This window comes from Talpa occidentalis, unplaced genomic scaffold (assembly GCF_014898055.3).
Source record: "Talpa occidentalis isolate TD23 unplaced genomic scaffold, MPIMG_talOcc4v2.1 talOcc4.12, whole genome shotgun sequence".
Classification (NCBI taxonomy): domain Eukaryota; kingdom Metazoa; phylum Chordata; class Mammalia; order Eulipotyphla; family Talpidae; genus Talpa; species Talpa occidentalis.
In genome coordinates this window covers 85,494,274-85,505,068 of record NW_023601212.1, presented here as the reverse complement: position 1 = coordinate 85,505,068, position 10,795 = coordinate 85,494,274, and the positions used below count along the sequence as shown (strand labels likewise).

The 10,795-nt window shown below is 57.8% G+C and overlaps 2 protein-coding genes across 2 annotated transcripts in view; one reads left to right on the top strand and one right to left on the bottom strand.

Moving 5' to 3' along the window:
• Nucleotides 1-1,979: 1,979 nt before the first annotated feature.
• On the bottom strand, nucleotides 1,980-10,792 carry PRSS36 (serine protease 36). The gene is made up of 15 exons (XM_037507179.1): nucleotides 10,461-10,792; nucleotides 10,138-10,173; nucleotides 9,883-9,918; nucleotides 9,504-9,666; nucleotides 8,811-9,091; nucleotides 6,840-7,006; nucleotides 5,465-5,714; nucleotides 5,232-5,361; nucleotides 4,624-4,880; nucleotides 4,383-4,543; nucleotides 3,711-3,948; nucleotides 3,459-3,600; nucleotides 2,928-3,193; nucleotides 2,729-2,850; nucleotides 1,980-2,473 (listed from the first exon to the last, which is right to left on the bottom strand). Exons 1-15 carry the CDS (start codon nucleotides 10,495-10,497, stop codon nucleotides 2,192-2,194), a joined length of 2,568 nt encoding a protein of 855 aa, XP_037363076.1. The 5' UTR covers nucleotides 10,498-10,792; the 3' UTR covers nucleotides 1,980-2,191.
• The window catches only part of FUS (FUS RNA binding protein), a 33,739-nt gene continuing 32,764 nt past the window's right edge, over nucleotides 9,821-10,795 (top strand). The window contains exon 1 of the mRNA XM_037507175.2: nucleotides 9,821-9,894. The gene's annotated coding sequence lies outside the window, so the exon portion shown is untranslated. The remainder of the gene's footprint in view (nucleotides 9,895-10,795) is intronic.

Here is a 10,795-nt window from a genome sequence, read left to right as displayed (position 1 = left end):
TTATTTTTTAAAAAGATGTATTTATTTATGCATACAAGAGCTGGGGTGCAGGTCAGAGATGCAGGATGTGAGAGGATTCACCAGAGACAGAGCGGGGAACAGAACAGGCAGATGTACTGAAATACATTGCTGAGGGGAGCAGTGGGCGAGACAGGAGAGGTCTGCTGTGCCATGTGGGCCATGTGGGTTAACTCCCTGGCCAGGGATAGAACTCGCGTTGCAGTGGCTGAGGATAGCTTCATAGTGCTGTGTTTAACCCCTTGCGCCACCAGGGAGGCCCCAAGGAAGTGCCTTTAGAAATGAGACGCAAAGGAGTTTTGAAAAGGGGTGAACACAGGGAAAGGGTGGTCTAGGCACAAGGTTCTCAGGTCGGGGAAAGAGGCCCATGTTGCAGCTGGGGGTCAGGTGCATTCTCTGTGTGAATCTGTGGGCAACTGGAATTCATGTTGACTTCAAGATTCAGAACTACAGAGCCCCACTTCCCCATTTATCTGCCTAAGATTAGGTGTCTGGGACCTCCCTGGTGGTGCAGCGGATTGAGCACAGCGCTGTGAAGCTGTCCACAGCCTCTGCAGCGTGGGTTCGATTCTTGGCCAGCCAGGGAGCTACCCACATGGTGCACAGACCTCTCCTGCCGCCCACTGCTCCCCTCAGCAGTGTCTTCAGTCCTTCTGCCCATTCTGCTCCCTGCTCTGACTCTGGTGAATCCTCTCACCCTCCTGCGCCTCTGGCCTGTACCCCAGCTCTTGTACAAAAATACATAAATCTTTAAAAGAAAAAAAAAGATCAGGTGTCTGGACCTCTGAGGCAGGATTCCACCACGCCAGCTGGAGGACAGGGAATTCCTGGAGTGCATGAGGGTCTGGAAGCTGCCTCAGGAGGGGTCTAGGCTGGGGAGAAGGGGGCAAGACAGGACAGTGTGGGTGGGTTCAGGTGGATAGGTTAATATTAAATTCATGTGGGAGATGGCGTTTGTGTGACTGATGGGGTTTGGGAAGTTGTCTGTCCCTGGGGAACTTGAGGAATATTCTATTTGGGAAGAGAAGTCTGGCCCCGTCAGGGCCTCTGTCCATCTCTATAATCTCCCAAAGTGAACGTCCAGCTTCCCCCAGCACTCCCCTTCCCCATTTTCCACCTAGTCAACCCAGAATTCTGACTCCACCCCCAAAGATGACCTCTCTGCCACCCTCATCAGTAGGCTTCTGCTCCAAGCACCCCATTTGCCCTTTTTATGTACTCAAACTTATCACTTCCTCCATGACCCTTTCCTGACCCCCAGCCAGAGGTGTCCTTAGGTGTTCCCCCTAAGTTGGGAGCCTCTCTCCGGCTTATCTATCTGATCCCCGCCGAGTGTGACTTAGTGACTTAGTAGGCAGCAGGACGAGTGCTTCCATTAATGCAGGGAGGTATGCTTGTGGGTGCTGGGGGAGGTAGTGGGATGTACAAATGAGGGATGTGTGATGGGAACACATGATGGGCCTAAACCCTGGGATACCCAGGCAGAATCCGAAAGTGGTAGACCCTTGAAGGACACAAGGTCGTGCATCTGCTGGGGGTGCAGGAGCTATATACACTTTGGGGCATTGTTCATCAGGGTCTGCAGATGAGGGGCGGTTCTCTGTGGGTTCAGGACATAGTAGACAGACCCTAGACTCCCAAAGCCTCTGGGACCTTTCCTCCTACCCTCACCCTCAGTCCTTTCTGCTCCTGGGGAAGGGCAGCAGGGTCCACACTAGGCCTGAGGTGAGAGCAGGTGCAGGGGTGCTGATGCACGGGGGAGGTGACACACACCCAGCTGGCTGCCCAGCCTCCCCCGCCCTGGGGCAGGTATGAGGGACAACTGCCACGTTATCAGGGACACATTTCCTGGGAGTCCGAGGCCTGACTCACCAGGCCTAAGGGGGAGGAGCCCTGCCCCTTGGACTTCCCCTCAGCCCCGCAGCCTGCCCCCAGCATTGCCACAAGGCCACGTGTCTGTGTTTACCATTTATTGTCTGTTCCTCTCGCTGCCCCCAAGGATTCCAGGGCCCAGAATAGTAGGGCCCAGAGGCCCAATTACCCAAAGCGGCTGCCTTCTAAGTGGGTGGAGTGCTCTCCAGGTTCCAGCACGGAAGGAGAGAGCCGGTTGGGCCACATTCCAACTCCACTGGGCGGGAAGTGGAGGACTGGAGGAGGAGAAGAGGGTAAATCCTCAGTACAGGATCAGGGGAGTCAGAAGCAGCAGGAACAGAGCAACCTGTGGGGAGCCTGAGGAGGCTCTTGCCAGGTCCGGGGGGCAGAGGTCGCTGCCTTCAGGGGACCAGTGGGAGAAGTCACTGTGGGGCAGGAAATGGGCCTCCCCCACTGTCTGGGAGATCCAGGCCTCTTCAGGGCCAATGGCGGCAAACAGCTCTTGGCTCCCTCGAACAGCCATGCCCATGAGGGCCCAGGAGCCCCCACTAGTCTGGCACAGGAGGGGAGGTGCTGAGGTCACCTGCAGAGTCAAGAGCCAAGGCCAAAAGGGTCTGTTACCCCTCTTCTTGTCCCCTGCACCTTCTCCTAGGATCCAACCACAAAGCACTACTATATCTGTAGCATCCTGGCCCCTTGGTCTCACTCCAAGGTCTGGCCAGGACCTTCTTCCCATTTGGGGTCTAGCATCCAAGAATTCCAACCCTGCTCTCTCTAGGGTCCATCTACCTAGCACTGCCTCTCCCCTCCCTGAACCAGGATGCCCAGGCACTTGTACCTCACATCTGTCCTCCTGCCCCTCTGCATACAGGACACAGAGAGTCCCAGGGGGTGTAATGCCCTGATAGAGGCAGTGACAGAGTTGTGGTGTCAATATGGAGACAGCAGCAGCCACCGGGACTAGAGAGAGGAAAGATGATTATCCCAGGGATTCTGACCTTCAGACATGTCTCATGCCCAGGACGCAGAGCTCTCACCTCGGTCATGGGGGTTCTTCCAGCTCAGCACCCAGCAGCTGGTCTCCGGGGGGATACCCCCTGGGTGAAGACAGATTGGCAAGGCTGATGGGGAGGGCTCCACCCGAGAGCTAAGCTCCAGGAGAACCAGGGGGGGCTGAAATCCCCGGTGTCGGGGCAGGCGAATGTTGACGACTGACCGTGATACCTGGTGGCCCTGTGGGAGGGGGCTGGCCCCTGCCCGGCCCAGGTACACTTCAATATAAGGTATTGCTGTAGAGCCCAGCCTGTGGGAACAAGGCCCAAGGTCATGTTCCTGTGAGCCCGTGGCTGGTAATGTCCTTCCCAACCCAGGGGCAAAGGTGTAATGAATCTCCAGGGTCATTCCACTAACCCCTTCATTATTCCCTCTTCCAAATCTCACTTCCTCAAAACACTGCCTAGTGGTTTCCCTGTACTGTAAATGCCTAAAGGAAGAGTATCCTACTATTGTTAAGAGTCCTTTGACCCATCTCTCAGTTCTTTCTTGGCCAGGAGATGGGTGAGACCCACCTGAGGACACAGTGAGTGGCTGCCAGGACCCAGGCTGGGGCCACGAGGATCCCAGTGCAGACTCGATCACCAGCCACATGCACCTCTGCCAGCCAGGGCCACAGGACCCCCACGGGAGCAGGCTCTGGCCTCAGGCCACAGGCTAGGGAGAGCAGGTGACCACCTCAGTGGGGGCCCCACAGCTGGCCCCTGAAGCCCCTATCATGGATCTAAACACTCCCAGGAACTAAGTTCCAAGAGCCCCCTCCTCACCACCCTGCTCTGTGGGGGGGGGACAAGTCTGTGTTTCAATCTTCTCCCACTCAGGACCCCAGTCCCAGGCCAGCTGGTCCTCTAGGTATGCTCCCCGAGTCACATGGCTGATCCACAGGCCGTGGGTTTGCAGGGGGGAGAAGGCCCTGGGGCGTAGGCAGCCACTGGAAGAATCGCTGATTCCAGCTAGGAACCAGGTCCCCTCCTCCCGGCACAGAAGGCTCCAGCGCGAGTTGTTCTGCAGCAAGAGAGTGTGTGTACCAGTTGGTGAGAGTATAACAAAGGACCTGGGCTTTCCCGGACTCCACCCGCTCCAGTCCGGGGACAAAACAGGCCCCACCTCCTCCAAGCCAGACTCCAGTCCTAATCTGTTTAAGAAATCAGGCCTAGGATTTTTTTTAAATCTAGGGGTAGCGCGAAGGCCCAACATGGCGCAGGGCCCACCTCAGTACCTCCCAAGAGTTCCCCCTGGGCCAGGGCCCGTCCTCCACCCCTCCTACCCAGAGCAGCGCCCCGGAGCGCCCACTCAGTGCCCAGCCTCTCGGGCCCCGCCCCGCCCCGCCCCGCCCCGCCCCCACCTCGCAGCCCCGCCCGCCCCCGCCGCTCAGCCCCGCCCCGCCCCCACGGCTCAGCTCAGCCCCGCCCCGCCGCTCAGCCCCGCCCCCCGCTCACCCAGCAGCCGCCCGCCTCCTCCTCCTGGTAGGCGGGGCAGAGCGCCCGCGGAGGGTCTCCCGGCCGCGGCACCGGCGCGCCCTGGTCGCCGTGCAGGCAGTGACACCACCAGCCGTCCAACAGCTCCGCCTCGAGCATCGTGTTGGGGCCGGGCGCCGGTCCTGAGCCGGAAAAGGCGCGAGCCAGCGCTGTGGCGCGATCAGCCCCACGCCGCGCCGCGCCGCCCCCGGGCCCCGCTCACCTCCGCGGCCCCAGCGAGCCAGGCGGCAGCGGCTCCCGGGCAGGAAATAGTGTTCCTGGTAGGGCAGGCACACTGGTCGCGGGGCCGCGCTCAGGTCCACGGGCGCGCGCAGCTGCAGCAGCGCCAGGTCCGAGGCGTCGTCCCACGAGGAGTTCTTGTGCCGCACCAAGCGCGCCACCTGCTCCGCGCGCGGGCGCGAAGGCAGCAGCACGCGCCACTCGTCCAGGTCTCGGGGCCGGCCGTCCGCGCTGACCGGGCTGCGGGAGGAGGAGGCTGGGCACGTGGGCTGGATCCCACACCCTCCACTGGAAACCTCACACCCCCGGCTTAGATTCCCGATCTCTAGGCTAGGATCCTGAGTCCCCCGTCTGAGAACTGTGCGCCCAGATCCCTGCATTCGGGATGGAATGTATACTACCCGGTTACTGGCTCCCGTAAACTAGGACCCCACTTTGTGAGCTGAATCCTACACCTCCCAGTGGGATCCAGTGTTCCAGCCTGAGTTGTCATCCCTCCCACCCCAACCCCTTCCCTGCCCACTACCCCACCAAGGGAACTGCTCAGCCAGGTAGTGTCTCAGGGAGTGCCTGAGACAGGTTTTCACTCACTCAGGAAAGCAGCTGGCCGGCGCCAAGACCCAGCTTTCAGACACCAGGGCCCCATAGCAGGTTCTGGATCCTGGCACCATCACCCGGGCTTCCCAGGGCCAGAGCCCTGGCTGTGGGGCCTTCCCACACTCTGAGGGATGAGAGGTTTGGGTCAGGGCACCTGAACCCTGGTAGTTTCCATTCCAACTCAAATCACCCATGTTTAGCTCTTGTTCAGGCGCCCCGCCCCTCACCTGGCAGGGCGAAGGTGCAGTTCTCATCCTCATGCTCCTGGGGGCCTGACTGGGCCTCAGGGGACTGGATGGGAAAGGCAGGCCCAGGCTTTGAACCCATCACCTGTTCTCGGATCCATGCCTCATAGGAAGCCACCGCAGTGAAGATTCCAGGTCGGTTCCTCCGTCCACAGCCGAAGCCAAAGCTGGTGATTCCTGCCTGGTACCATCGGCCATCTTCCTTACAGACCAGGGGCCCCCCAGAGTCTCCCTGGTGAGAGATAACTCAGTGTCAAGAGGTCAACCTGGGGACCCACCAAGTTTTACTTAGCCACTTCACAGATTCTACAACTTCTCTTCTTGGCCCAACAGGGTTCTTTTCCAAGAACCCTGCCTCGTCCTCTGTATTCCCTGCAACTCTAAATAGAAGAAAGTCTTATAAAGTACAAAGGCTGATCAGCAGCTAAAGCCAAGAGTGCCAAGCTGTACACATCATGCAGGTTTTTCATGAAGGGCCAGCATTCAGGAGGAAGAGGCTGTTAGAAATGGACAACCTAGGTGGTAAGGAAGGATGGGGCATGCTGTGGGGTCCTGAGCAGGGGCAGGTGATTGATGGTGTGGAGGTGACCTTGGAGCAGCACTTGGGGGACCCAATGAAGAATTCATCCATTGTTGGAGTCCTGTGCACAAAGTGACAAGGACTTAATTTAGGCTTCTGGGGACCCTGTCAGAGAGCATGTGGGACTACACCTGCTCTAGCTCATCAAGCAGCTAAGCTAACTTCAGACCCCACTGAATTTCCTGAGGAACACTCTGATTCAGAATCTGATGACATCACAGTGACAGAGCACAAAATGGCCTCTTGATGTCTCATATCATAGGAACTCTGTTACACTAATTCATTTTTTTAAGATTTATTTTTATTTATGCATACAAGAACTGGGGTGTAGGCCGAGTGCAGGGGGTGAGAGGATTCACCAGAGACAGAGTGGGGAACAGAACAGGCAGACTGACTGAAATACACTACTGAGGGAGCAGCAGGCGAGCCAGGGCAGGTCTGCTGCACCATGTGGGTAGCTCCCTGGCTGAGGATCGAACTCATGCTGCAGTGGCTGGAGCTAGCTTGATAGCGCTGTGTCTTTAACCCCTGCCCCACCAGGGAGGCGCCAGTACTGGGCTTCTAACCTTGCTGACTCACTCCAGAATCTGTTGAGCCCCAAGTTCTGTTCATTTATAATCTTCATACCAATCCTATCCATTTGCAATCTTGCCTTCTCTTTGCAGATGAGGTTCAGACATATAGGAGACATGGGATCTGTCTATTCTTCACATTGTTTCCTATAGCTCAGCACTCTGTCTGGTCCTGTCAGGCAGGTGGAGGAGCCTCTTCTCTCACCTGGCAAGTGTCCTTGCGACCCTTGGGGTAGCCAGCACACAACATCCCTGGAAATAGCTGGAAAGTGAGGTTGAAGGGGCCAGGCCGGCTATAGAGACACTGACAGGCGGCCTTTCCCAGCAGCTTTAGCTCCACTTCCTGTAGCACCCAGGGGAGGGGCAGGGGATCTGTGGAAGACAGCAAATGCTCTGAAGCCGGTCTGGAGCCCACTGTTCCCCAGGGATGACTTCTCAAAACACTGGAAAGAAAAGATAATGTTTTGAGGCAGCAGGTCCAGGCCACTTTGTATATAGAATTTTATGTTCAGCAACACCTTGGAAAAAGCTTAGGGAAGGAAGCTTCTCATTTGTGACTTCTTGGCTTTTTCATTGCCACTATTCCAGGTCAGGAGCCATAAACTTGGGCCTGGAAGATTGGCCCAGCCTCCTCGCTGGTCTGTTTCCCAACCCAGTCTCCACTGGATGCTGCCAGGGGAATGTTTTTAAAGCTCAGCTCTTTCTAATCTAAGAACAATCAATGGATTCCACTGTCTAAACCTGGGACCTCAGCTGTTTCCTAGGGTGAACTTGCTTTTGATGGGAACACAGTCAGGATGGAGAAAGGAAGGTATGTAGGCTGGGGGCAGTGTAATCATGTTCCTTCCCCAGCCCGACTCCTGAGAGGTCAGGGGACCTCACAGGCTGTACTTTAGGGTCAATAGGGGAAGTTTGGGGATTGTTTTGAGGATCCCTGGAGCTGGTAGTGTGCTCCAAGCCTCTGTGTGACCTTAATGCCTTCATGGTTCAGCCCCAGCAGCCCTTGCAACCTCTGTTGCCTCTCCAGCCTGACTGCCTCACCCTGCTCCATCTACTGTGCTTCATCTGGGTCCCCAGGATGGCCTCTGTCTCCTTCTTCCCCTGCCTTCCTGTAGTGCCAAAATTCCTAAAACCTCCCCAGAAATTTCCTGCTCTGAGTGCTCATTATCAGTATGGCCTGACCCTATCCACACAGACTTCCTAGGTGCTCAGGATGACCCTTCCTTGTCACCTCCTGCCCTGACAGTACTCCTGGAGGTGGAGGCTGTGGCATCTTCTAGAGCACCCTCCCAAAGCCCTTGGCACTGCACAGCTCTGATCACAGCAGATTAGAAATCTGCTGTGGCCTTGCTAATGTGGAAATGTAGCATAGGATAATGAGGGTGAGGGACAATGAAAAGTGGCTTATTTCCCCCCACACCTTCTAACATAAGGTTTTGTTTATTTATTAAACTTGTCAGTCTACCCACTAGAATGTAAGCTCTGAGAAGGCAGCAGGTTTTGATTGTTATGTTTGTTAGCATCTCTAATGCCTAACAGTGCTGGCACAAGGCGGTGCTCAGAAATATTTGTTGAATGAGTGAATGAAAGACAGACTGAATGAATGAAGGCAAGTAGTAGAAGACAGGAGTTGGGGGAGTAGAGCTGGGAGGCGCAGGGGGAGATAGGATGGGAGGAAGAGGGGCTGGAGGAAAGAGGGCAGAGAGGCAGAATGCCCACGTAAGCCAGGTGCTGTGCTGACGGCAGGAGCGCCTAGGGCCCAAGGACCCAGAATGCAATAGCTTCTGCTAAGTTCGGCGCTGTGTCCTCAACTCCACATGGATTTTTCTCATTTAATGCACCCTGTGGAGGAGGCGTTATATTCCTCAATTTTTAGAAGAGGAACAGACTGAGAGAAGTGCCGCGTTTCAATAGCACAGCTGGGATGGGAACGCGAGTCGGTTCTAAATTCAGGAAAGAACAATCTGGAGGAAAGGAGCAATGGCGGGGTGGGAAGGCGATGAGGACCCAGGGCCGGAGCAGAAACCCGCCCTCCAGGCCCCGCCCCGGGGCGCCACCCCTAAAGCCCCGCCCCGGGGCCCAGCCTGTGGGCGGAGCCGCGCGGGTAGGACGCGCCCGCGGGTCCCGCCCCGAGGCCCTCCCGTAGGCGTCCCCCGCGCGGTCACCCCGCGCTCACCCTGCTCCTGCACGTAGCCCCAGCCGGTGGCCCAGCAGCTCCTGCCGTGAGCGAATCTGTGCGAAGCGCGGGGCAGGCAGACGGGCCGCACGGCGAGGCCCAGGCTGGCGGGCGAGGCCAGGCGCACCAGGGCCAGGTCGGCGCCCAGCACCACGTCGCTGTAGTTGTCCGGCACCAGGATGGCCGCCACCGCGCGGACTTGCACGCGCTCCAGGGGCCCGTTCCGGGAATGCAGGCCCAGCAGCACCGACCACTCGGCCGAGGGCTCCATGGTCCCGTTCCTGCGCCGAGGCCGAGGCGGGACGGGGTCAGGATGGCCCTAGGAGCGCCCACCCCGGTGGGGGTGGGGGCTCAAAGCCAGAGGAGAAGGTGGGGTCAGCGGGGAGTCGGATCCTGATTCAGGGCAGGGTGGAGAGGTAGAGCTAGACTCCTAAAAGGGGGGCACAGGAGCCGTTTCGGAGGTGGCTGAATTGGGAAAGATGAAATCCTGACTCGGATGCTTGATGGAGCGGTGGGACGGGTTGGCTGGCGCCTCACTACCGTCGGAACCAGAAGCTCCTCTGAGCACCTAACTTGGGGGAAGGGCAAGAGATCGCGGGCACTAGGTTCCAAGTTACCCTTGAGTACTTGGGGTTCAGGCTGCCTGGGGGGCTTGGCTTTGAAGGAGAGGGGTGAACAAGGGCGGATACTCACTCTACGAAGCAGTGTGCAGCCGAGAGGACCCAGGAGGGGGCGATGAGGGAGCCCCCGCATATGTGGCTCCCCCTGTAATGCAGACTCACTTGCCACGGCCAGGTGCCGGGCTGCGCGTCTGAGCCACCCATGATCCGGGTAGAGGGCCCGGGCTGTCCGCAGTCTGCAGCAGGGTATCATGGAGGTCAGAGCTTGCTCCAATCCCCCACGCAGAGGTGTAGGTAACTCAAGACAAGCCCCCCCCCCCCACCTACTTCAGTTTGTCCCCGCCCCCAACAAAGAACAAAGGAATTCTTCTAAGTTCCAGTCGTTTTCACCACCTTCTTCACCTAGTTCCTTAATCCTTTGAGGTCTGAAGACCCCCCAACCCCTTCCTTACCCAGATCTTCAGGTACTTCTTGGATTGGAATGAGAGCTGGGAGGCAGAGGGTGAAAGAGGAAGATGCTGCTGACGTCCTGACCCGGCATTGCCAGCCCTGCCCTCCCCCTAATCCCGCCACCCACCCCCCAGTCCCAACCCTGCACTTTACTCTTCCCCAACCCTGGCCCCTGCAGCCCCCTGCCAGCACTCATGCTACCCCTCCTTATCTTTTCCACCTCAGCAGGTGACTTTCTCCCAGCCCACCTGCCTTACCTGAGTCCTGGAAGTCTCCTGGGATGGGACTGAGGGCTGGAAAGAGGGAGACAAGAAGAGACTGGAGACCTCCACTTAGGCCGAGCCCTCCCTGGCCCCTCTCCCAGCTTTTCAGAAACTCCTCCCCAAAAGGAGGTCACCCTTTCCCCTCTCCCTGGATAACAGTATCCTCTCCCTCCTGACACCTCACTCTCCTTCTGATACACTGCTCCCCTTCCTCCTCTGATACCCCACTCCCTTTGCAGAGCCAAAAATCCTTGGTTCTGGCTTCCCAGATGCCAGGCCCAGCCCCCTAGCAGCCATCCCTTTTCCCCTTAGGTTACCGAGCATCACAAGTGGGAGGACCAGGTGCCTGGACATGGCACATTTGAGTCAGCTGGTGGCTCAGAGATGGGTGAAAGTCAGCTTCCGCCACAGTTCTGTCACTTGCCTGGGCAGCTAGGGACTCTTGATGGTCCCAGGAGCAGCCCCACCCTTCCTGGCTGGAGCCCATCCGGGAATTTGAGAGGATCTGTGCCTGGAAGGGGGAAGTAGGGAGTCTGAAGGCCCCACCCAGAGCCCTGTGTGCATCTCATATCTCTGGAGGCCCAGGGGAGGGGATGAGAGGCAGATGTCCTAACTCCTGGACACCTGTTTGTTAGGGGAGGGCAGAGCAGAG

Excerpts from the sequence above, each read along its gene's own strand:
- PRSS36 (XM_037507179.1), bottom strand. The coding sequence starts at position 10,497 with ATGTCCAGGCACCTGGTCCTCCCACTTGTGATGCTCG. Across the intron at positions 4,544-4,623 it reads GGCTCGCTGGGGCCGCGGAG|GACCGGCGCCCGGCCCCAAC; the intron begins GTGAGCGGGGCC and ends TTTCCGGCTCAG. Across the intron at positions 3,949-4,382 it reads AGGAGGCGGGCGGCTGCTGG|AACAACTCGCGCTGGAGCCT; the intron begins GTGAGCGGGGGG and ends CTCTTGCTGCAG.